The sequence below is a fragment of the Polyergus mexicanus genome, unplaced genomic scaffold (assembly GCF_030449975.1).
Source record: "Polyergus mexicanus isolate NDT 795.1 unplaced genomic scaffold, iyPolMexi1.0 SCAF_3, whole genome shotgun sequence".
NCBI lineage: Eukaryota > Metazoa > Arthropoda > Insecta > Hymenoptera > Formicidae > Polyergus > Polyergus mexicanus.
The window spans coordinates 6,431,043-6,455,998 of NW_027223323.1; the positions used below are offsets into that span (position 1 = coordinate 6,431,043).

General features: G+C 37.9%; 5 protein-coding genes and 1 long non-coding RNA gene across 8 annotated transcripts in view; 3 read left to right on the forward strand and 3 right to left on the reverse strand.

Moving 5' to 3' along the window:
* Dnalig3 (DNA ligase 3) overlaps positions 1 to 3,820 on the reverse strand; it is a 39,736-nt gene extending 35,916 nt beyond the window's left edge. Inside the window, exon 1 of the mRNA XM_070316573.1 lies at positions 693 to 3,820. The gene's annotated coding sequence lies outside the window, so the exon portion shown is untranslated. The remainder of the gene's footprint in view (positions 1 to 692) is intronic.
* On the forward strand, positions 1,117 to 7,920 carry Mys (position-specific antigen beta subunit myospheroid). 2 transcript variants are annotated; one of them, XM_070316575.1, is made up of 11 exons: positions 1,117 to 1,295; positions 1,366 to 1,534; positions 1,833 to 2,013; positions 2,162 to 2,474; positions 2,559 to 2,787; positions 2,880 to 2,964; positions 3,124 to 3,771; positions 3,949 to 4,260; positions 4,603 to 4,803; positions 4,929 to 5,432; positions 5,645 to 7,920. In XM_070316575.1, exons 2-11 carry the CDS (start codon positions 1,521 to 1,523, stop codon positions 5,708 to 5,710), a joined length of 2,553 nt encoding a protein of 850 aa, XP_070172676.1. In that variant the 5' UTR covers positions 1,117 to 1,295; positions 1,366 to 1,520; the 3' UTR covers positions 5,711 to 7,920. The 2 variants fall into 2 exon arrangements, with proteins under 2 accessions (XP_070172676.1, XP_070172677.1); XM_070316576.1 differs by lacking the exon at positions 1,366 to 1,534 and having other exon boundaries at positions 5,645 to 7,919.
* Positions 7,921 to 9,980: 2,060 nt separating this feature from the next.
* LOC138945218 (uncharacterized) lies at positions 9,981 to 12,423 on the reverse strand. Its single transcript, XR_011448935.1, has 3 exons — positions 11,978 to 12,423; positions 10,920 to 11,869; positions 9,981 to 10,794 (listed from the first exon to the last, which is right to left on the reverse strand). It is a non-coding gene; the product is annotated as an uncharacterized lncRNA (long non-coding RNA).
* On the forward strand, positions 10,707 to 15,922 carry LOC138945216 (uncharacterized). The gene is made up of 6 exons (XM_070316581.1): positions 10,707 to 11,702; positions 13,120 to 13,236; positions 13,498 to 13,576; positions 13,708 to 13,873; positions 14,256 to 14,393; positions 14,633 to 15,922. The coding sequence occupies exons 1-6, from the start codon at positions 11,395 to 11,397 to the stop codon at positions 14,944 to 14,946; spliced, it is 1,122 nt and encodes a 373-aa protein (XP_070172682.1). The 5' UTR covers positions 10,707 to 11,394; the 3' UTR covers positions 14,947 to 15,922.
* Positions 15,452 to 17,962, reverse strand: LOC138945217 (tRNA methyltransferase 10 homolog A). The gene is given in 6 exon segments (XM_070316582.1): positions 15,452 to 16,390; positions 16,393 to 16,548; positions 16,749 to 16,854; positions 16,915 to 17,061; positions 17,143 to 17,452; positions 17,752 to 17,962. Coding segments are annotated over 6 exon segments (990 nt in total). The 5' UTR covers positions 17,889 to 17,962; the 3' UTR covers positions 15,452 to 16,256.
* A 534-nt stretch (positions 17,963 to 18,496) lies between these two features.
* On the forward strand, positions 18,497 to 24,937 carry Nrk (Neurospecific receptor kinase). 2 transcript variants are annotated; one of them, XM_070316586.1, is made up of 8 exons: positions 18,497 to 19,096; positions 19,168 to 19,358; positions 19,437 to 19,698; positions 19,797 to 20,039; positions 20,301 to 20,485; positions 20,648 to 21,299; positions 21,503 to 21,881; positions 22,573 to 24,937. In XM_070316586.1, exons 1-7 carry the CDS (start codon positions 19,033 to 19,035, stop codon positions 21,865 to 21,867), a joined length of 1,962 nt encoding a protein of 653 aa, XP_070172687.1. In that variant the 5' UTR covers positions 18,497 to 19,032; the 3' UTR covers positions 21,868 to 21,881; positions 22,573 to 24,937. The 2 variants fall into 2 exon arrangements, with proteins under 2 accessions (XP_070172687.1, XP_070172686.1); XM_070316585.1 differs by having other exon boundaries at positions 18,498 to 19,096; positions 22,513 to 24,937.
* Positions 24,938 to 24,956: the final 19 nt, after the last annotated feature.

The window sequence follows — 24,956 nt, forward strand, 5'->3', positions numbered from 1 at the left end:
GTTACTTTTATCGTTATTTTTTATCTTTATTATATCCATTTAATAGATGTATTTTTTGAAAAATATTTTCTAGTCTTCTATCATAGGCCGCATTCTGATAGTCACTGACAGTATCTGAAAATCTATAGTAACGTAAATTAATGATTTTACAATTTACTGATAGTGAATATTGGAATCACACTCTTAATAATATCAATTATTTCTCTTATCAATATTAAAAAACAATGTTTGATAAAAATTTTCGACAAAATTGAAATTTCTAAATTACGATTTAAATTCCTATAAAGATAAGTGTATTAAAAAATAAAGATATTAACATAAAAAATTAGAATCGTTAAATAAGTTTAATATAAAAAACGCTTACTATATAGAGACTAATTTAGAGTTTTTAATTGTACATAGATTATTACATTTAATATATTGATTATTAAATAATTTTATAATCTAATAGCTTATTTTAGCATAAACCTAACAAAAAACAAAAACATAACGAAAAAGTAACGAATCGTTACTTTCCAGGTAACAGTAACGGTTACTTTTATAGAATAACGTTCCCAACCCTGATATATATATGTATATATTTCTACATCATTGATTATTATTGGAATTGTTTTCCAAATATATATCATATATATATTTCGTCCATTAGAAATGTGTAATTCCAAATGAACGAAGAACGAAGAAGCGCTTACCTCGCTCGTCGCATCGAACGATATGCCATCCTCATCGTCTTAAAACATGAACCGGAGAATTTCCCAAAAACGGAGGGACGACAACGAGAATACGATCCATAATGACGCGAAAATGGACTCGAGATTTCCGATAGTTCGTCACAATGCAAACTTTCGTCGAGTTAAACAATTTAGCGCGATCACTTTCTGTTACAATTCAAAATCAAGAAATCCGCAAGGCTGCCAACGCGCGAGCGCAAAGATTTTCAGTTACTTTCCGTCTCGCCGGTGACATTTGCGAAATCAAACCAAACGCGCCAATCCGCGTAGAGTGCCGCGCGTTTTGTCCACCAATCGGGATCGAGCAATCTTCGCCCCGATTGGTCGAATACTTTGCCAGCACTCGTTACGCGAATGAGGCGAACGCGGCGAGAGGCGAGATGAGAGCACTCCCTCCGGAACGATTCGTTTGATGGATTACCATTTATGGTGATCCCGAGCGACGAAGGGAGAGATACATCGACTTGCATCTTGCATCGACTCTCTAAACAACATTTGTGATGCGCTGTAAAACGTAATACGGGGAAACGGAGAAGGACGACGCATCGTCTCTCGCGCGATTAAGTAAGCCCGCTTCTCGCGCCAAGAAATGCATATATGTATAACTCCTGCTTATCGCCCTCCGCTGCTTTAGTCATACGCGAGGGAGTGATGTTGCTCGGCAAATATAAAGATGACGGCATCCCCGCCGTATGAATAAGCCGCGGGAGGTGCGCGACTGCGAGTGTCCATCGTCTCGCTTGTCAATATCGTCTCAATTCGCAATTCCTTTCTTCTTTCCCCTTCAAAATGGGAGCGAGATCGTACGTATACGTATAATTCCTGGTGCGCTACTCCGTTCCGTCAATCCGCTAAAAACTTTTCTCCATGTGTCCTATACACAGGCTTCTCCTCTTCTCTCTCTTCTAATTCTGTCATCTTGTTAATCACTTTTCCGTATTTTGTTATCTGCATCGTCAACTCTATGTATACAATATTAATTTCTAATCCTGGTCTCTTATATTTCTTAGTTATTTATCTCTGTGTGTCTATATATATATATATATAAGAATATTTGTCCATTGAATGGAGAGATTTATCAATCTATCTGTAATATTGCAGAATGTTCGGCAGCTCAAGATGGCTCGTTGTGCTAGGAATATTAGTGGTGGGCCTGTTAGCTTCGTTCGCTCGGGCCAATTATCCTCCTCCAGAAAGATTGACCGGCATGAATCCTTGTATCAGTAAACAGACGTGCCACGAATGCATACAGACTCCGCACTGCGCTTGGTGCGCAGCACCGGTAAGTCTATATTAATAATTTTTGATACAACATTCTGTTTGGTTTCTCTACAAAGCTTAACACTGATTAAGCCTTTGTACTGATAAAAAAATTGGATATTTCTCCTGACAATTGCCATTTATTTGATATTTCTGAATCAAATTTGCAGAAATTCTCCGAGAAGAGGTGTTTCCTTCCAAATATCAATACCAAGATATTCGCGACATGTCCTCCCGAATACACATGGAATCCTGATAATGTCTTCAGCATGCTGCGACATCGTAACTTGACCAAGGGCGGTTTCGCCGCTGGCGGCGGCGCAGGAGGAGGATATGGCAGCATCGAAGGCTCGTACTCCAATTTCTCATCTTCAGGCTCATCCTCTTCGCATTTTCATAAGGAGAGTTCGAGCAGTGGCGGAAGTAGAAGACAGGAGGCCGTGCAAATGTGGCCGCAAGAGGTCAATCTGAAACTTAGAATAAGTAAGTTATTACTATGTTAAAAAAATTAAATTAAAAGTACAATTGTCAACTTTATGTTATTTGTATAATGTAAATTCGTTTCAGATGAAGCTTATAGAATGTCCTTCGCTTATTCCCAAGCGGAAGATTATCCCGTGGATCTCTACTATCTTATGGACCTGAGCAAGTCCATGGAGGACGACAAGAAGAAACTGTCCGACTTGGGCCAATTGTTGGTCGAGAGCATGAGCAAGATTACAAGTAATTTCCGTTTGGGTTTCGGTAGCTTCGTCGACAAAGTCGTGATGCCATACGTCAACACCGTGCCAAAATCGTAAGTTGCGAGATAAGCCGATGGAAACACACCTTGTTGCCACTATAATGTGTGCGTTCGTGTGTCAATATCCGGCTTATCTTTGATTTCAGTCTTATCGAACCGTGCGACGGCTGCGCTGCGCCTTACGGATACAAGAACATCATGAGACTCTCTCAGGACACAAGCAAGTTTGCGGTACAGAAATAACTATAAATATACATATATTAGCTAAATCTGTAATTAATTTTGAAACTATGACAAATCTAAATTTCAGTTCTAAATCAAAGATAATTAAAGATTCTTTTCTGTCATCTTTCTAACGGTTTTTTTTTAGATAGATATTTTTGTTTATAGGGATTGGTGCGTAACGCGTCTGTGTCTGGCAATCTTGACGCGCCGGAAGGCGGCTTCGATGCGATCATGCAAGCGATAGTTTGCCGTAATCAAATAGGCTGGCGCGAAAAGGCGCGTCGATTACTGGTATTCTCGACCGACGCCGGTTTTCATTATGCAGGCGACGGTAAGCTGGGTGGTATCATCAAGCCGAACGATGGCCTGTGCCACTTGGACACCAGAGGCACGTACACCCATTCGTCCCTGCAGGATTATCCGAGCATCTCGCAAATCAATCTGAAAGTAAAACAAAACGCCATAAATATCATATGGGCGGTCACAGAGGAGCAGATCAACGTTTACAAAAGACTTACGAAGCACGTAGAGGGTTCCTTCGCCGGCAAGTTGTCCGACGATTCCAGTAATGTCGTAGAACTGATCCGCGAGCAGTACGACGCTATCTCGAGTTCAGTGGAGATGAAGGACACGGCCAGCAGCGCGGTCAAAGTGAAGTACTTCTCGAGCTGCTTGGGTACTGGGCCGGCGATCGAGACATCGAAATGCGACGGACTAAAAGTCGGCACAAAGGTGGAGTTTATCGCGGAGATCGAAGTCACCAGTTGTCCGGCCAATAGATCGGAATGGAAGCAAAAGTTTGACATTTACCCGGTAAGCTCACGCATTAACTCATTGTGCGAGATGAGATTAATCGACTGAAATCTATGTATACCAAATATTTTTATTTTTTAATTTGTATCTGTTATATCATACATACATATATTTATTTATTTCATTCTTATATTTTATTTGATTTTATTGTAACTTAGGCGCTTTTTTTCTCTTCAGGTTGGTATAAACGAGACTCTTACGGTAAATCTGGAGATGTTGTGTGACTGCGAGTGCGAGCGCGAAGGCCACATGTACGAGGAGAAATCGCCCGAGTGCAACGGCGTGGGCACGCTCAAGTGCGGCGTTTGCGAGTGCTACGACGGATTCTTCGGTAAGCGATGTGAATGCAGTCCGCATCAGGAACTCACTGGCTTCGACAAGCATTTCCAATCGTGCCGACCCGACAACACCTCCCTCGTAGACTGCTCCGGCCGCGGCACGTGCGCCTGCGGTCAATGCGAATGCGAGGAACGAGAAAATCCGAAGGAGGTATTTCCTTAATTCTCTCACGTATCGATTTCTGTTACTGAATATGTTTCTTCTACTTGTTTCATCTGCGTATTTACGTACGGTTATTTTAGTTCAGTGCCAAAGATTATAATTTATTTTTATTTTTTCAATTAATTTTTATCTTATATTCAATATTTTAAATTATACGATTTATCCTCAATGATGAAGATACGATGAAATTAAAAACGGATAAATAAAATATAAAATTAAATTAAAGTTGAAGTATAAAATGGAACAGCGGAATTGCATAGAAATAAAATTGTTCTTACGATATCTATTCACAAAACATTTGCGAGATCACAAACTCATATATTCTTACAGATAATATCGGGACATTTTTGCGAGTGCGATAACTTTTCCTGCGACCGCGATCAGGGTAAGCTCTGCTCGGACCACGGCACTTGCGAATGTGGACAGTGCGTTTGTAACGCCGGCTGGACCGGACCGTCTTGTAATTGTAGATCCTCCAACGACTCTTGCATCGCGCCAGGAACCACGAATGGCGTACTCTGCTCGGGTCATGTGAGTGCGCAAGAAAATTATACATTTCTGTTTTCTCTTCCAAAATAATTTTCATAGAAACTCGAAGAATTTAAATGAATCATTCACTAATCTATCCATCCCCTCTTTCTCGTTTCTTCCTTTAGGGTGACTGCATCTGCGGTGAGTGCATCTGTCACGAAGAGGGCAACACTCGATACTCTGGCAAGCACTGCAACAAGTGCCCGACTTGCCCGAGCCGCTGCGAGGAACTAAAACCGTGCGTGCAGTGTCAAATGTATGGTACCGGAAACTATAGCGATCCGGAGGAGTGCGCGAAAAACTGCAAGGAGTTCGTACCCGAAAGCGTGGAGACGGTGATCGTTGACGTGGACAACGACGAGGTGCCGTGCTTCGGCACGGATGAGGACGACTGCAAATACAATTTCGTGTATTACTACAACGAGACCAACTGCCTGCAGGTTCGCGCTCAGAAAGAACGCGAGTGCCCACCGCAGGTCTACATGCTCGGAATCGTGTTGGGCGTGATTGCGGCGGTGGTACTGGTCGGTTTGGCGCTGCTGCTGCTGTGGAAACTGTTGACGACGATACACGACAGACGGGAGTTTGCCCGATTCGAGAAGGAGAGGATGATGGCCAAGTGGGACACGGTACGATTGTGTATCTCTTGTGAATCAAAATTAAATCGAGATTTTAAAAAGTAAACATTTTAGTTTTTCCAATTTTTATTACCCCGAGTGTATTAAATACAAAGATATAAATAGTTTCCGCAAAAAATTACGTACGTTATTTAACAAAGAGGGATCAGATTTATTGTACGTTAATTATCTTAATAACCTTTTCCCTCTTATTGTTTTTGCAGGGGGAGAATCCGATCTATAAGCAAGCCACTTCTACGTTCAAGAACCCGACCTATGCCGGAAAATAATGCGCCTCGAAACGCAAAATTTTTAAAAAGGATTCGCAACGACACGACGCGACTTATAGTTTGCGAACAACTGTACGTTCGGTGTCTCGTGTCAAATTTAGCAAGATCTTGAGTAGCTACGTAAAGAGACGCGTAACTTTGTAACAAGATCTAAATCTAAGGTATTTTAGCGTTTACATAATTATTTAAAGGAACTAATATTTAAATACAGTATATACTCTATTTTGTTGAGATATTTGTAAAAAACAATTTAATATACTGCCATATAACATAGACTGCATTATGGACGCGCGCATACGCGTCATTTGTTTACGAAATTATAATGTTATTATATTTTATCGCGATCATGGTTTAAGGAAAGCAGGTTAGTTAGGTTAATTTTAATATTCAAGTGCCTTTTAATATCACGACCGACGGTGTGCTTGCAATTGACTCTCAGTTACCTTTGCATTTTTTACACTATACATACAGATGAACAGAGTAAACTTAATATGTGGTAACATAATCTGGGAATGGATCCAAAGGAGATAAGTAATGGAAGGAGATTCGTATAGATGTATGATTTATTCTATGTCATTTCTTACTTATGTCGCATCTTTTTTATACGCATTTTAAACATACATTTGTTATTTCTGTTGTCGCTTTAAAGATAAAGATTAGAAAACTACAAATAGATTTCGATACATTGTACTTTCTCTGAAAGAATGCAAACTGGAGTGAGTCATAAGAAACTATATTTGGATTATTAGTCAACGAGATTTTACGTGAGATATAAAATAATTGTAAATATTATAACTGGTTATAGAGTAAATTTCATCCAGAATTATTAGTCGCATAACTCGAAAACGATACGAAATATCATATATCGGATCTATTCCTGAAATACATCGCGCACATATTACGTTACACATTTCTTATGTATAAATAGAAAAAATGCGCCGCCCTTTCTTCTAGACGAAAACGAATGACTGTCAAAGATTTTATATATTTTTTAGTGTAATCCACATGAGGATATATTTTACGCGAAAAAAATTCGAAGATGCATTTATCTGTGAATCTTGTCCTGTAATTGTTTTATTGATCGACTAAAGTGCGTTCTTTTTTTTATTTTCTTTTCGCGCTACTCTAAAGAGACTCGAAAATGTTTATAGAAAATTTGTATAAATGTATAAAGTACTGCCCGCGCGACCCGGATATAGAAATAAGTTTTAACTCTGTGCTTTAACGATGGCGCGACAATGATAACTATACGATTATGTCTCGCATATTATTTCGTAAATATATACAACATATATATATATATATATATATATATATATATATATATATATATATATCAAACCAAAAGAGTGTTATATAATCGGTTATTTCTAACACAAGAATATATGAGTGCGAGGATTCAGAAATATATAAAGTATAAATAATTCTGAAAGTAAACAAGTCGTGTGTGCGATCATACGCGAATCATGTACTTCACTCTTTTCGATTCGTGAATCTCACGAAGCACATTGATTCTGAAAGATATACGTACAATGATGTAATCGTACCGTAAAAAGAGATTAAACGACAGCGCATCCATCGTGTCGTTTGTTTCCAAACAATTTTATCTCTTTTGACAATTTTACAACTTAGCTATAACCGCGTCATTACTAATCGCATTATCTGTTCTTCTGTTTTATACTAGCTCGACTATAAGTTAATGTGAGTTAATTACTATAATCGACATTACTTCACTTCGTGCGATTGTTCGCAAACTCGATAGGCTATATATAGATTATAAGCCCTAGGCGAGGACTAATAAAAATAATGTGTTAGTAAGCGTTGTTACTTCGTCACATCTTGTGTATCACCCAGATCGTAGGTGATTATTTTGTAAAACTCAAGGAGAGGGAAGGGAAAAAAAGGACGCGTAAGGAAAATGGAGTTTTCACGAAAAGATTGACGACATACAATATTGTCCCGACGTGTATCACGCGATGATATGTTTACGTGTGTCATGTTGTCGCATAGATAAGCATTAATAAAAGAGAGGGAAACGAGAGAGAGACAGAAATATGGATTCTTCCATTGGATTATCTCATGCCTCTTCTTTCTTCTTCTACAGATTTATTAAGTAATGTCGTGACAGTTTTCGTAAAACATTTTTAATTTTTTCTCTTTTAAAATAAAATTATGAGGTGATGTCATTAATGTTTCTTTCATTATTTTGCAATTGACATCAAGGCTTAAATATGCAAGTCATTATCGTTTTGAAATTCGAAAACTTATAGTCGAACGAACGATAAAAATATTGAAACGTTAAAAATATTTTAAATTTTCTTCATATGACTCATCTATTATTATATTTTCTGCAGCAAATACTACGTACGTATGATTTATTAATGCGAACAATAGGTCGCAAGTAAAGAAAAGGTCGTTTCGGCATTTAATGAGCGTACATATTTATATTTATTTATTTATTTATGCGATTGAGCTAATGGAAAAAGAAGGCGGGAGAGAGGAAGATTTTGTAAGCGTTTTCAAAAAATTGTATAAACGAAAAGCCGTGCGCACAAAAGAGAAAATTTTAAAGGTGATAGTAAAATATATTTTACAGACAAAGTGTCAAAAATAACGGGCCGTTTTAATGGAGAATTCTATTCTGCAGGGACATGAATATTGTCATAGGACTAGGGGACAATAAGCCAGATGATCGGAACTAAAAGAACAATTTCCAAAGATATTGAAAGACACAAAAAATGAAAAGAATTAGAAGAACCGTCTGGAGAAAAACACAATACACGATATAAATCTTCGTAAGAAAGAAAAGAAAAATTTAAAAAAAAAATCGCTATTTTCTCTGCTATGAAGAAGAGCAAATCGTTAAATCGGACTGCAACAACGTGATATCCAGAAGATCTCTCCAAAATGACACGAATCGAAACGCTTGTTTTTTCCTCAAAATGACGTCTGTAATCTATGTTTTGAAAGTACGTTAAAAAAACTCTTCGCTCGTCGTTTAAAAATTGGAACGCGCTGCGACTCGAAACGAGAAGAAAAACGGATAGCAACAAACAAGTTTATCAATGTTTCAAAACACGCTTGTCAACTATTTTTTACCGACAAGCTTATAGTAAAAGAAAACCACATGCAGAAGTCGAGGATTGATAATAACAATTTAGAGGCAATCTAATCGGAATAACGTAAAAACGAGTGACGAGGAAGAAGACTTTTACTTTCCTCGTAAAAGGTTTTGACTAAAAGACTCGAGAAGCACAGGACTTGTTCTGTTAAATTTTCCAACGATTTGGTTGTTTATGGCCTTTGCTTATTTTTTCCGTCTACGAGCACGTAAACACGCGCGAATTTGCATCGCGTTGCGACGCACTAAAGCGAAAATACGCATCGCTTGGGAATTAATTAACAGTGATACTCAAGAGGCCAATCAATCGGCAAAGCATACATAAACAAAAAGGAAAAGTGAAAGAAAAATATTATTTACAGAGGTTTATTAAAGATAATTTATCGGAGAGACACGTGGGGAGATAATCTTGCGGCCTTCGTGGAATCTTTTTTTCCTAATCCTCAGAAGTATTCAACTTGTTTAGCTCGTTGCGAACTATAGAGACAATACTATAAAAGAACGTGGTAAACGAAAAAAAGAACCCATACAGCACTGAAGCTTGCAACAACATTGCTGCAACATTGTAATATTGCATATTGCAGTTTAATGTTGCAGAAATATTGCAAAGACATTATTTTACAATATAACTTTAGCAATGTTACAGCAACATTCCGAAAATATTTAAAAAAAAGTATTCAATAATCGCTAGTTCATTCGTTTAGCACTATGCGGCGCATGTTGCGCTATCTATTCCGCATTTAATTTTTAATCATGATGATTATATAAAGTTTACAAAGATCGCACGGTTACGTAAGATTAAAAAGATATAATAACTATTTTTGTTAATTTATGTCGTATGATATGACCCTAATACAGGGGCTCAGACATTGGACTAAGAATTCTTTTAATAGTTTCCATTCTCATATAAAATCAAAAATTTGATAATAATTTTCTAATATGCAAAAAAAAAATACTTCAGATTTTAATAAATAAATTTTGAGATTATATAAAGACAAGAGAGATGTGAAAAAACTCGTTGTATGCGTAAATTCACTACAATCTTTTTGCATCCGGATATCTGAATATTTCGGATACAAAAAAATTGTGAATTTACACAATTGCAAATTGAGTTTTTTCTTATTTCTCTTAGATATTCTCTGTCACTGAAGGAAGTCGAATGTGTACTAAAAAATTTACATTCTATAATTTCGTTATTATTATAATACAGAAAATCTATATACACGCTAGATCCTGACTCTTATAGGCCTAATTTCGTATTATTTTTTTCATATGTTAAGGATATTATATCGATAAATATACATAAAGCATTATTGCATATATATTATATTGCTATGTTGTTGCAATATTATATTGCAATATTTCTGTAGGCGGACATTTTACTGTTGCTGCAATATTATAACAACGTTGCAGCAACATTTCGCAATGTTGCAATGTTGCAGAAAAATGTTGCTGCAATGTTATTGCAATCTTGCGGTGCTGTATGGGAAGAAGCATCGCGCTTGTATATAAATAAACAACACAATTCTCGAGAGAGAGAGAGAGAGAGAGAGAGAGAGAGAGAGAGAGAGAGATCCTCCGATGAGGCAGGAAAAGAAAAAAGTAAATCGTTTATAAGATTATAATTCATTAAAAAGAATCTCTGGAGGGAGGTTTCGCATTCTTATCCCCTGCCGCAATCTTTTTTGTGTATCTCCTCTCTGTATGTCGCGATAAGCGCGACTCGCGTGCGCGTAGCGAACATCACGTGTTTGTATACACACGGCGCGCGGGATAGGTAAGGGTGGGGGTAAGGGAGAGACCGAGAGGTGGTAGGGTGGTACATTTGACGCGGAGCACGCGACGCGCCTACACACACACATACGTTTGTGTACATGCGTGTGAGTACGAGTCAGTCGGGAACGGCGAACAAAGCGCACTTGGCTCTCTTCGATCTTCCTCTCGAATATAGTCATCGAGTTTTCTGCAAAAAGTGCGCGTATTTAGGGGAAGAAAAAAAAGAATACACTTTGTACGCGTGTCATGTGCGTGTGCGCGCGCGCAGAAAAATCGAATGACAGATAAGTAAGCATTAAGGTATATACTTACCTACCTGCATTCTCACCTTACTTCACGGGGGTGTCCCATGTACCAACAGCTGTCCCGAACTCGTGTCTCTCTCCCTCTCATTGTCCTCCCCGTCGATCGCTCCGTCTCGCTTCCTTCCCTCTCTTTCCCTTGGAGGGCAGCGCGCGACAGCTGAGGAAGACCCTCGGGTCGAGTCTCCCGCTGCATTAGTCGTCGCGTTGCGCTCGCCCTCGGTTGCGCGTCCCGCGCTATTAATACACACGATACGTCTTACGACGCGCAGTTGTCGTCCGATTCGCGGGTGGACGGGGAGCATTTGGCCATGAACGGCAAGTAGTCTACTACGACTCGCCGATCGCAATCCGGAGGACAAGGAAGAGGAGGAGGAGGAGCCTGGCGCGTTGTCGCTGATACACGCTGGACGACCATCGTCGTCGCCGTCACCAGCATCATCATCATCATCGCCATCGCCGCCGACGATCGACGGGTCCGGATAATGGATCGTATACTCCCGTTGTTCACGCGCCGGGTTATGGAGTGTCGCGCGTGGAACGTAATCTCCCGGGTATATCGACGGGCGAGGACGGGGCGCGACGTCGACGACAATGTCGGACCGCCGGGGCCGTCGCCGTCTACGTCGTCGTCGTCCCGAGAAGAAGAGGCGTTCTCATCACCCGGACGAGATCGTACGTGCAGTAGCGAGGCGTGCCGGTACTGCCGCGCCGTGGAGAAGACGCTGCTCTGGGAGGACTTTACCTTCTTCGTCAACGTCTACCTCATCATTCTACTCAGCGTGACGATCTGGTGAGACGGTAAACCGTACGCACGCGCGCGCGCGCGCGGAGCCTCTTCTCGTTGTCTCTCTCGCGTTCTCTTCGTTGAGTCTTTGAGTCTTCATCTGTGAATCCCCGCAGATTTTACGGAATTTTTCACCTTTTCCACGTTCGGGCTGAGATTAGATAAATAGATACCTAAAAGAAAAAAAGATAAACGATTTATTAATCGAGATTCTCATGTTCGAAGAATCGAGAAATCGAATTTATCTGCGCAGAAAACAAAAGAAAGAAAAAAAGACGCACCTTTCGAAGGACTCTCTCTCCTCTCTCTCTCTCTCTCTCTCTCTCTCTCTTTTAAACTTTGTCGATTGCATCATAAGCGATACCGTCTTTGTTCTGAGCGTTTAAAGGGATCCTTTCGCCCTGTCCCTCTATATACGCTTCGCGTTTCTTCGATGGCGATATCATCTGATATCGTCTCCCGTTAAGCTTGTTCTTATCGCGAATGCGACTCGGTTATTGCACCATGCTTTGCCCCGTTGCGTCTTGATGTTTTCACGCGAGCGTTTTGCTCGACGCGACGCGACGCGCCTCCCGGCCGTCTTATTCGTGACGTCATATCGCTGCTACAGCTGTTTTACGTTTTGCTTGCACGGAGAGTAACTTGGTCTTCTAGGTCAAGGCTCCGGAACGGGATGCGCTCGTGAGAAATTACATCGTCGACGAAACGTGCATGCATACATATACATGCAATATATATATAGATAATATATGTATTTAGTCTCTCTCTCTCTCTCTCTCTCTCTCTCTCTCTCTCTCTCTCTCTCTCTCTCGAGCGCTGTCTCATACGCGTGTCGCTTTATCTCGACTTCTCCGCCGATGAAAAATCTCGTTCATAAAGATCCTTGTGTGTTTGCTTTGATAATTCATTCGCGTTCGTGATTCATTTCCGCTACGCATCGCACGTTGCTCGAACGAGATCCACGCGCGAGCACGCATTTCTTATTTCGATGAAAGTGTCCTTGTTCTAGATCGGTGTCGATCTGGCGATTTTTAGCTCGCCGAGATTTTATTTAAGATATGCAGATATGAAAAAATTTATCATTGAATTTTAAATGCAATTACTTTGTCTCTGTGGTTTTACTTACTTTTTTAAATCCTTTTTTTTATATAAATTTTCGAGAGAGAATACTCTTAGAATATATTAATATAAAAAATGCATATATATATATGTATATATATTAATATAAATTATTATAAAACATATATAATATATGAGCTTGACGATAGGAGCTCTCTTGTAGAAGAGATTGATATTTAGATTTTTTTTCTCCTTCAAAAATCTCGAAAACTCTCTCCGGAATTTCTCTACGAAGAAATCATCTCGAAATTTATGATTGTTATTATTTTTTGTAGGACTTACGACACACTTGTGCCTGTTGCAGGATTTACGATGTGCTTGGAGTATCAACATCGCGGATACCTTTCAGAATTCTCACCGTTTATCTTATTATACAGTTAATGATCGCCTACAAATTCATGGATTCTCTGGCTCCATCGGAGTAAGTTGTCGAAACAAGCACTTTTGCACGCAAATTAAAGAGGCACACAAGTATACCTCTCGCATTTTAAATAATTCGTATAGCGAATAAGTCGCTTTATCGATTATTTTATAATCAATATTACTATATATTGTAACAATTGTATAGATAAAAATTATTAGCAAAAATCGTTGAAAAAATAACTCTGTTGTTTTTTCTTCGCGCGTAATAATCAATAAATAAAAATAACGTTCTTAATTTTATATATAAAATGCGTTTCAGGGAACATCAAAGAGTATGCAGTAGACTTCACTGGCTGTGGAGAATCCTGCGGCAGTTGAGAAGCGAGCAACCAGGATTGGTAAGAGTTTTCGTTTTTTGGTATCGACTTTGTTCGATATCGTAAAACAAAGGTGGAAGGGGGAATTGTACAAAAAGTAGGAGGAGATTGAGTATCTTATTTACAACATCTTATTTACTCGTGTATTTTAGTATTGCGTCATCCTTTGCCTCGTGGCGTTCGGCCTATGGCTTTTCAGTCGTATCAATCCATCAACCCACCATTCGATATATTGGGGGATTGTATTGGGTCCACTAATTATGCGGCTACCCTTGAAACTGTCCGACAAACTATCGGAATATTTTAAGTCGCACAGAGGTAAGCGTTTGGATTTTACTGGAAAATAATTTCTCTCAAATTTCTATACGAGACTTTTTAAAGATTAATTTCTATACGAGACTTTTTAAAGATTTATTTTTATTAATTTTAAAGATTAATTTAAGATTAATAACATATTGGAGGTAATGAATTGAGAAACTGTTTAACTAAAGAAATTGGATTAATTTAATTTAAAAAATTTAATTATTTCTTTTTTTATTATTTTGCTTGCTACGGGAGAACTTTGTTAAAGCCGCGACGAATATTCATTATAATCAAGCTCTCTATCTCATATCATTTACTATAACGTTTAGAATGACATTCATATATTATGTTTCGTCCCTCCCTCTCCCCCTCCCTCCCCCTGCCTCCGCTCCCTCAGAATGGGAATGCGACAGCGAGATCGGGGACGAGTTTCTACCGGTGGTGACAGAAGCGAATCTTCAGGTGCTAAATCGAGTGGGGGACACGGGTGATCATTCGCCGACACCGACAAGCGTATTGTCAGATACTCAAAACGGTAAACAACGATAAACTCATTATTTATATAACTTTAGCATAAAACTCAATTCAACTCGCGTTTCGGATATTAAAAAGTACACACACACACCCAAGTCCCTTTACAATCGATCCCGTGTTACTCGATGCTTATCACCTTATTTATCTCGTTCGCTATAATACAAAATAGAAATAATTAAAATTAGAATTAACAAATTGAATTAATTCGCACCGACTGTTACATCTCGTCGTTACTTACAGATTCCTTTTACGATGAGGATTTCATAGAGGCTTTCCACGAAAAGATGTTATCTCTGACCTACTACGGAGAGGGAAGTACCGATGGTGTAGAAATGTCGGAGTTAGAGCTCAGCGGTGGCGAAAATGACGTCGAGGGTGAAGAAGATATAAAGTTTCAGACCGGCCACTTTGAGAAGAGTTCGTCCTCGTCCTCCGAGGAGGAGGCGTTCGATGCGAAAAAGATAGAAAAGATGGCGGTTAGTAGCGATGAGAGCAACAGTGACAGTGACTTCGAGATAATTGACAAGGAGGAAATAGTAAAGATGGAAATGTGATGAAGATCAATCCGTATAAGAAAATAAAATACTATTTTCATGTGCGATTAAATTAATATAAAAATAAAAAACCCTAAAAGAGAAAAACCAATCTTTCAATAATCGGCTGCAAACAGTCAATTAATTTATCAAACGACGATAAATAATAATAACTTTGCTTTTTTCGAATCGCGATTATCTCTATTAAGGATATGACAAATCAGATAAGTGATTTTAGTTTAAATCACAATTGTTTCTCGATGTGAATTCGCGCGAGTACAAAGTAACGATCAAAAGCGCGAGAATCGAGAGAAAAAGAGAAAACAAAATATTATTTATTTAAACAAAAACAGTCGAGCCTTCTCATTCTATTTTACTTCTTTGTGACTTGTCTTGTTCCACTCTATTTCTTATTGATCATATGCTTAGAGTGAGAAAGCAGTTGAAAACATCATATGTGCAATTAGAAAAATGACATGCAGAATAAGGATAAAATAAGAAGGCAGACAGTAAGAAACACGAGGACTTGACTGTAGATATGTATGTATATGATACTACAGTATTGTATTTAATATCTTTGACAGTAAAATAGACATATGTACATTTGCAATGTAATAAATATGCACCTGTGTACAAACGTTTTAACCTGAAGAGTCACGAGTTAACGCTTTTTGACTTAATTGCGATAATTAAGTGATGACGACAATGCTGTGCGACAGTAAGAATACAAGAGATAAAATGAGAAAAATGATCGATAGAGGCTGCACTTCGAGTAGCGCGAACAAATATTTTAGACGTGTAAGGATGTATTATATTGTAACATGTTGTCTGCGAGATATGTAAAAAAAAAAAGAGAGAAAATAATGTGAAAGAAGATACTGACGGAGACGTTTGTCGAGTCTCGGACACGTTTTTGTAGCCTGTTTATAATTGATGTCTGTCGTCTTGTTCTTGTCTACACATCGCTAACATTTGGAAATACACGATACTGAAAGTATATTGTCAGTGTGTGTATTGAGCTTCCCCCTCATATGCAGTCAACTATAAATCTTTTGATAGTCTTAAAAGCAGAATGGCAGAAGACATTCTCTATATCTCCATTGCGAAACAACGAAAAGAATTAACGCATTAAAATAGACATTTTAATTTACAAAAATATATTTAATAAAAAAATATATTTTAAACATTTATAATTTAATTTTTCTAATTTTGTAGAAACTTGTTATAATCAAGAATATTTCAAGAATGTCACTGCACTTCTAACTTTGCAAGCGACGTTCGACATTAATTATGCTATTATTCGCGCATTTACATTGCACATGGGTGTTCTTCTAAGAGTTTTTCGATTCTATGTTACTGACTAGTATATTAGCGCTTTCTTGATCGCAAACATTCTTTATATCGACTGGCATTGTACTATTTATATTATTTACATCAATTTTCATTGTACTATTTGCATCGACTAACTTGCACTATTTACATCGACAGGTATTGGATCTCGCAATTCCTCTATTTTGAATTGCACAGGAACGATCGGTTGAGCATTTTTCCTCTCTGGTAACACCTTCAGGAACGCCTCTTGCCAAGAATTGCCCTCCGTTACTTTCAATAGTATCTCAAAAACTGTTCAATCATTGACAATATAAATCTCAAAATGTAACTTGCGTTGCATGAATCTGATTATAAACAATATATCTCTTCACGGGATAAATTTAATTGTATTCAAAATTTATTTTTTGCAAAAGTAATCGGGGAAAGATTAGACGTCCATGAAATTATGTAAACAATATTATAGTCGATCTAAAAAAAAATTCAACACTTACCATGATCAATGGTCAAAACCTTTCTCGCCTTCATCCGCAGAAATTTATCCAATGGCAATCGCCCATGCCTAACGCCCGCCTGTCTCGCTAGCTTGTAGCATATACCCTACATTTCAAATATTCGTTAGAGATTCGTTAAGAAAGACAATGAACCAAATAAGCTCACCTTATGCGCATTATGATCGACGAGACCGCCTATGACATATACCCATTCGTGATCGAGATGATCTATCATATTTTCCGACTCGCTCGTAAGATATACGATTTTGTCCTTGGGGTAAACGTTTATGTATGACTCAGTGTGAAAGTTCACCTAGGAATCATCGCAACGGATCTATACATCTGTTAAATCGCTTTCAATTGTAAATGAAAAAAATAAACGACGATTACATACATCCCAGTGTTCGTATCCATTGTGCTTCTCCATGTCGGCTCGCGATCTGCCGATGAAACTCGTGAGAGAGAATTGCATCGGTGCCATCGCTCTTCTATTTAAAGTATAGCACCTCAGTATCTGTTTCGTTAGCTTAGCGATATCCTTGTCGATCATTAACTCATCGAATGACAAATCAATGGTTACCATCAGTTTGCAGGAACTAATCGCCATGGTGCTCCTCTTCAAAAGCTTCCGCGATGGGCCCAGACTCAAATTATTCGCGCGCGCGTACGCGCGTTTCTCCCTCGCTTTAGCCCTCTCTCGCAATCTGCAATTATAAACACATTGTTATGAGGTGTGACATGAAGCTTGCCGAATAAAAAGATCCCAAATACAAAGTTTTTTTATTCGTGAAAGATAAATATAAAACTACACAAATTATTAAAATAAGGAACTGTAGGTAAATCCTTCTTCACGAAAGTTGACGTAAAAATTGTAAAGATAATAAGACGTATAAATTTTTGCTTTTAACAATAAGATTTATTCTCCGAAAACTTAAAAATATGAAAGATACGATGAAGTTGTCACTATTTACAAAATTTTGAACGCGCCGCGAGACTTTCTAACCTCTTTTCATTCTTCCGCTCTAGCCATTTTTTCCTCTTCTGCATTCTCTTCAATTGACGCTTACTAATATTCGATGGTAATTCGGGTGATGTATTCGCAATGAAATTCTTATTCTCTTCCGTAAATACGTTGTCCATATTGTCGATTAATTATTAATCTTTACCAGCGTGATCACGCACATATATATATAAGGGTGAATGTTTGATTACGGCTGTGATCGGGAAGCCGCTAGAAACGCTTCGAAGCGTTTGATTGACCAATCAGGACAAGAAGAGTATAAAGATTTCTCTATTCTGATTGGTTAAAGCAATGCTTCGAAGCATCTCTAGCGTCTTCTCGACCGCAGCCCAAATCACAAAGTAGACTGTTGAGGATGGATTGCGCTTGCGCGGCGGCCAAACGCGCAAGCGCAATCGGGAGTCGAGCGTGACCGAACAGCGCCGAAGATGACCGATGCGATGTTTCACGCATTTGCCATTCGCCATTCGCCATTCGCCGCTGACACTGATTTCAAAAATGACGACATCTCCAACGCTTGGCTTAGTCATTTTTTTTTACACTATCGAACGATGATCTTTACCCTTCGAACTATTGTTTTTATGCAAAAAGCCATCGATTAAATGTTCGCATATGATTCGTAACTCGTAAACGAGCGATCCTAAAACCGCTCAGTAGCAATCGAAACGTGATTGGCTCTTACTTTTAGAACCAACGAATCAACGTCGAGTGTTGACAAGACGATAACCGAACCCTCGTGAAATCTTTTCAGTCAAGCGGATATTTCCACTCGTAGCGGATCTATTCCTTCTATATTTATGGCGCAAGCAACTCCACCATAACATAACCTCTAATCTTCAAATTGAACGGGTACCGCCATCATACACCGACCTACCGATCGGTACCGAAAAGTGTAAAGCGATAAATTGAAAGATATCAATAATTAGGAATTACCCGGTACAAGAGTCTCATGTGCCCGATTATTAACATCGCTCGTTATGGAATGGAATAATAAATCGTTCCGCGGAAGATACACGATTATCGCGTCTCTCGATCACTCGGTTAGAATAATTCGATGTAACCGTTGAGAAGGGAGCAAAGAGGAGTGGAAAGTGGAAACATTCGCTGACTTCGCGAATCGCCGGTTTTTCTCTTCGAACATGTGAGCCTTCCTCGAGATTCGCATCACTTTACAACGGCTTATATATATATATATAGATTGCATATATATAAATAAATAAACATACGTGTATATATGTATGTATATATAGATGAATGTAAATAATGGTGTTTCGGACCGTCATTTATTCGCTAGCGATATTTCTGCGCTTCAGTGTCATACAAGCAAGTAGGTATCTCCGAATTGTTGCATAATCATTGTATAAATGTGAAAATATAAACTCTGCTAATTTCCACCAGAACCAGAGTCGCAGGGATACTGCGCACCTTATAGTGGCAAGATCTGCAAAAAATATCTCACTGGTATCGGGAAGGTCTGGTTTAACGATTCCAACGACAATCCCGGTGGATGGCTGAACGAGAAGATCACGACGAATCTCTGGGAGGAACTGATAGAGACGCTTTTGGAACCATGTCGTTCGGCGGCAGAAGTGCGATGTTTTAAAATTATAAGCTTCGAGAGATGCAGAATCGATGAAAGAATATTTATTATTTCTATTTCGTTGCAGAAGATGCTCTGCATGTACGCGTTTCCGCTGTGCCACGAATCGGTAGGCCTACCCTTATGCTACGAGGATTGCATGGCCGTACGCCAGCAATTCTGCTTCAACGACTGGGCGATCATCGAAGACAACAAGCAGAGAGACATTTACATACGTTCGCGTGGACACTTTGTGCTACCGGAATGCGAGAGTCTGCCCAAAGTAAACAAGGAAGCTCCTACCTGTTCACACGTACATCTCACCGACATGGATGAGGAGATTGTCACTTGTAAGTTGTTGCGTGCTTTTTTGAATACCATCACATAGTATAAAGGCAAGTTATAGAAAACGTAAATTATCTATTGTATAATATATTGACTTTCATAGATGATTGCATCAGAGGCAATGGTAGATTCTATATGGGAAAAGTCAACAAGACAAAGTACGGATTAGACTGCCAATCATGGAGCGCGCAAGTGCCGCATAATCACGATAAACCGCCTGATGTCTTCCCACAAATTCGATATGGCGAAAATTACTGTAGAAACGCAGGCGGCGACGAGCCAGTACCGTGGTGTTTCACGACCGATCCTCTAATACGTTGGGAACATTGCGATATTCCTGTATGTGGTGGGTATAATCGAAATGTTAAAAATTTTTTATCGATACAAAAATTTTATATCAAAACATTCGGAGAGAGAGTAATAAAATTCGAAAATATATATTTTTTTAAATAATTTAAGTTATTATATTAAAAAAGAATGTTTCTCTTTATCTATTTATAAAAAAAATTTTCTAAAAATATCTTAATTTAAATTAATATCTCTCCAATTGCTTTTTTTCTAATATAATAAGTAGCATTTGAAATAATAATTCAATGTCTTTGCTCAGATAATATGACAACTAAAGTGGAGATTGAACCAAAAGACATAACAATGGATACTCTATTTAATAACACACTGGTGCTCATACTATCAGCATTAGGTTTTGTAATCATAGCCAGTGCGTTACTATCTATTCTCCTGACCCAAAGACTGCATAAGCGTCATCGAGGCTATAATCCGACCGATAATCAGGTGCATTTACTTAAAAATAATTTTGATAATTGTGCGTGCGTGTATGTGTGTGTACACACACATTAAAGAAACCAAATTAAATACAATTTAGAAAATGCTTTATGCGATTTTTGCATCGATTATATAATAATACAGCATTCTAAAAATCTTTCCTCCTCGCAGGACGTGAACATTGATTTGGATAAACTCCCCAACAACGAAGCGTATCACAAGACGAGTGCACAGCTGAATCCTAAGTTAGAAAAGTTGGAATTTCCGCGAAACAATATCATCTACGTGCGAGACTTAGGCCAAGGCGCGTTTGGTCGCGTGTTCCAGGCGAAAGCGCCAGGGCTGATCGCGGGCGAGGAATTCACGAACGTCGCCGTGAAGATGCTGAAGGAGGAGGCATCGGACGATTTGTTACGGGACTTTGAACGGGAGGCATGTCTCCTCGCCGAGTTTGATCATCCCAACATCGTGAAGCTGTTGGGTGTGTGCGCGCTCGGTCGGCCGATGTGCCTACTATTCGAGTATATGGGCCGCGGCGATCTCAACGAGTTCCTGCGTTCGTGCTCGCCCAGTAATTACATCATCCGCGTGACCAGCACGGCGGACGATAACGGCTCGACGGCGGGCGAGCCCTCGCGTCTCTCGCACATGGATCTCATCAACATCGCCCTGCAAGTGGCGTCTGGTATGGTATATTTATCCGATCGGAAATTCGTCCATCGCGACCTGGCGACACGCAACTGCCTGATCAATGATCAGATGATCGTTAAGATCGCCGACTTTGGCCTATCACAGAAGATATATCTGCAGGATTATTATAAAGGTTGTTTTTCACTCTTATTACTATTAATACTATTTAGTATATCTAGGCGATAAAGCATGATCGGAAGATGCTTCAAAGATTATTCGAGAATCTCCTTCGACTTTTAAGTAGCGTTTTTACAACTATCTTTCTCATATTCAGATACATAATTATTTTTAATTATGTAATTGCTACTTTGTAACAATATTCTCGTAACAATATAGGAGATGAACAAGACGCCATCCCTGTCAGATGGATGCCGCTCGAGAGTATACTTTACAACAAGTATACTGTCGAATCGGACGTGTGGGCGTTTGCCGTGTGTCTATGGGAAATCTTTAGCTTTGCGCTACAGCCGTATTACGGGATGACGCATGAGGAGGTGGTCAAGTACATCAAAGAAGGCAACGTGCTGCGATGTCCGGACAATACACCGCAATCGATTTACGATCTGATGAAACTCTGCTGGAATAGGCGACCGTCTGACCGGCCTACATTTCGCACAATCTACCAGACCCTCGACGGCATCCGGCAGGAATTGGAGGCCGAGTGCAAGTCAGACAACGTTCCGTTACGCATTCGGGTGTGAATGTAATAATGACGGTAATAATCAATCTGTTTCTTTTCTTTTCACAATTACGCACGCAGTGTGAATAATTTATGGGAAGACTAAGATATTTCTCTCTATGATTTTATATCAGTATATAGAAAAATATTCTCTCTACATTTTTCATCTATTTCAAGACACACTATCTTATTTCAATAAATTGATTTAAAATTCAGATTTGTGTTTTGACAAAATATACTTATATTCACATAAAAAATTTTGAAAAAATTCAAAACAAGCTATTTATTTTAGATAACAAAGTTGAACAGTAATTTAAAAGTTATTTATAATTATAAAAGATTCATAATTTACACTAATTTTGCTTAGATATAGAAATGCTGCCTCTGATTAGTATTTTATTTTGCAAAATTAACATTCCCAAATGTGTTCACAGAAAATAAGATTGCAATCATCTGCACACTTTAAGTTTGATAAAAAAGACCAATATATACAAAAAATAATAAATAAGGGAATTTCACTTTTTATATAAACCAAGTAAAATATAGGATTTGCGTGTAATATATTATTTTGAATCAGTCGAATTTCACATTGTGTGACAGATTAATTAAAAATAAAGGGATATCACATTATGTGCATCTCTACTACTTATTTCGATTATATTTTCAGGTAATTAAGTCTGTGTTGTGTATCATGCGTATGATGTGAAATGCCTGCCTACCTTTTTAGTTGGATTCACCTCGATATTGGATCAGTTATCAATCGCGAGAAGTCGGAAAAGGACCAATGTATAAAGTGAAAGCGCAATACTGTACTGTTGCGTTAACTTCTCTTCGTCTTCTAAAATATGGATGTTCGTCCCTATCGGGAGACGCATTATTGCTCTTTTACACTTTCCCGAAAAACTCTTTTTTCGGATATCGTGTTAACTCGAGAAGATTGATACTCGTTTCTATTTACTGTTCAATTAGCTTCCGATTATCCAATTAGAGCTGCCATTTTTCTGATTTTCGGAATCGGAAATGCGAGAGATTTTTTTATCTCCGGCTCATAATAAATGTAAATATATATATGAATTTGTGTGTGTGAGTGTGTATATATGTCATTTTAATTTGAAAATAATTTTTACGAATGACAATTTCATAATTTAATATTTATTTTTCTATTTATTACTTTTTAATTAAAAATGTTTCAATTTATACAAAAATTTAGAAAGAGACCTTTATATTCTCTTTTTTTTTCTCTTTATATAATTCATTAAAAAATATAGTATATTATATTACATTATCGTTATTTTTCTCGGTAATATAAAATAAAATTTATTATTATTTAAGGTACTTAAATTTATTAATTTATATTATTTATTTATAAAATTTTACATGATGTTTTTAAAAACATTTGCGAATTGTTGCACATTTTCATTATTAGATATATTTAAGATTCATTTTATGTGCACTTTACATACGAGATTGACGAGTTTTAATGATGTTTTTCGCTTTTATAATCACCATATACATACATATTTTCTTCATTCTCAGGCCTATAGCCTTCAGATAGTGAACTGTCAAGGTGGCAGCTCTAATTTCGGATTCAAGTAACGCTTTTATAAACAAAGCATAACTCGAATCTGTACAAATAATGAAATAAAAGCGGTGTAGTTATAAAAGCGCATTTAGCGATGTTATATCTAGAGGCTTCTTGATTGTTAGACATGTGTTAGGTTGTTAGATCATTTGCTGTACTAAAGAAAAAAAAAAGATGTAAATGAAATCTACATTAAGAGTGTCGAAAAATGAAAAAAATTATGAAGAAAAGATGTTAAACGAATCATTAAGTGAGTATTTACTAGAAGATTCTTGTAAATTAAGAAAAAATGCAAATCTTCTACCGATAGAAACCGGCGTTTCGTCATAATTTTCTTGTGTGTATAATAATTTTAAATTATCTCTCTTTTCAACGATTGCATATTTATTTTTTAATTACGTTTAAATTGCTAATTATGTTTAATGCGTGATGCATAAAAAAATTCGGAGTAGGATTTTACTATATACGATCTAAGGTATACAGGAAAATACCTTATGGAAAAGGCTAATTGCGTCATTTGTTTGTCCTTTATTTATAGTTCGCGACTTTCGACTCGCTAACTGCCTTGTTAGGAAGATAATCCGCTGTTTCGTTCGACTTGTAATTTTAACGAAACATACCGAGACTGAAATGACTGAATCGACACTAGCCATTTCATCACTGCTGCAATTACATTCCAGTAAATGTGTTATTGTTGCGCCATATGGGGGAATCGTATCCACATACGCTATAAGTGTTACGTGTATAAGGATCTCTTTTTTTTCTTCTTTTCCTTCTATTCAGCGTGTAAGAGTATGCATAAACTACATGTAACAGTACTTCTTCGATCTTATCGATTTATTTTTACTAGTAATGCGCGTGTATTCGATTGATCGTTAAAAAGAGAAAAAAAGCATGGTACGTCTGTCAGAAAAGATATTTTCGTTATATCAAATAAAATATTACGCTGCGATATCGCGTATGTCGTCGCGCCTAGGACATAAAAACGAAATCGAAGAGGGTTTATTTCCGGGGGGAAAAAAAAAAACCGTCTCAAATCTACATCTTTTTGAAAAATAAAAATCATGCGTTATAAGAGTCACCGTGAACTTTGTTGTTTTTCAATGTAGATTTAAAAGGATTTCGGAAATAAATTTCTCCATCGATGTAAATCCATCATTCTGCGAAATACAGTGACAACAACTCGACGACATAACGTGTAAAGGCTTGCGAATTCTTCCAGCAAATAATCAGTGTAATGTGATCTTTGTAAATAATCGATAAATCGTGTTTCACGAATCTGTACCGTTGACAATATCGTCTATACTATTTCTATACAGTATATATAGTACTGATTGTTCCGTTCTCGATCGCTCTTTCCGTTGTAGATTTCAATTGTATCACGCTGAAAATACCCAATAATCGATCGATATAATTGTATCACGAACACCTTGAAGGAAAAAGTACGAAACTCTACCAATGTACAACTTTAACAGAAGGAATAAACAACCAATTTCATAGTACTTTAAATGATTTTCTCCCCTGTTACA

Bases quoted from the DNA above. Each gene is read 5' to 3' on its own strand.
- Mys (XM_070316575.1), top strand. The intron at 2,475-2,558 runs GTAAGTTATTAC...AATTCGTTTCAG, and splicing joins CAATCTGAAACTTAGAATAA to ATGAAGCTTATAGAATGTCC. The intron at 5,433-5,644 runs GTACGATTGTGT...TTGTTTTTGCAG, and splicing joins TGATGGCCAAGTGGGACACG to GGGGAGAATCCGATCTATAA.
- LOC138945216 (XM_070316581.1), top strand. From the start codon at position 11,395: ATGGATCGTATACTCCCGTTGTTCACGCGCCGGGTTATGGAGTGTCGC. The intron at 11,703-13,119 runs GTGAGACGGTAA...TGCCTGTTGCAG, and splicing joins CTACTCAGCGTGACGATCTG to GATTTACGATGTGCTTGGAG. The intron at 13,577-13,707 runs GTAAGAGTTTTC...CGTGTATTTTAG, and splicing joins GAAGCGAGCAACCAGGATTG to TATTGCGTCATCCTTTGCCT.
- Nrk (XM_070316586.1), top strand. From the start codon at position 19,033: ATGGTGTTTCGGACCGTCATTTATTCGCTAGCGATATTTCTGCGCTTC. The intron at 19,359-19,436 runs GTGCGATGTTTT...ATTTCGTTGCAG, and splicing joins CATGTCGTTCGGCGGCAGAA to AAGATGCTCTGCATGTACGC. The intron at 21,300-21,502 runs GTTGTTTTTCAC...GTAACAATATAG, and splicing joins TCTGCAGGATTATTATAAAG to GAGATGAACAAGACGCCATC.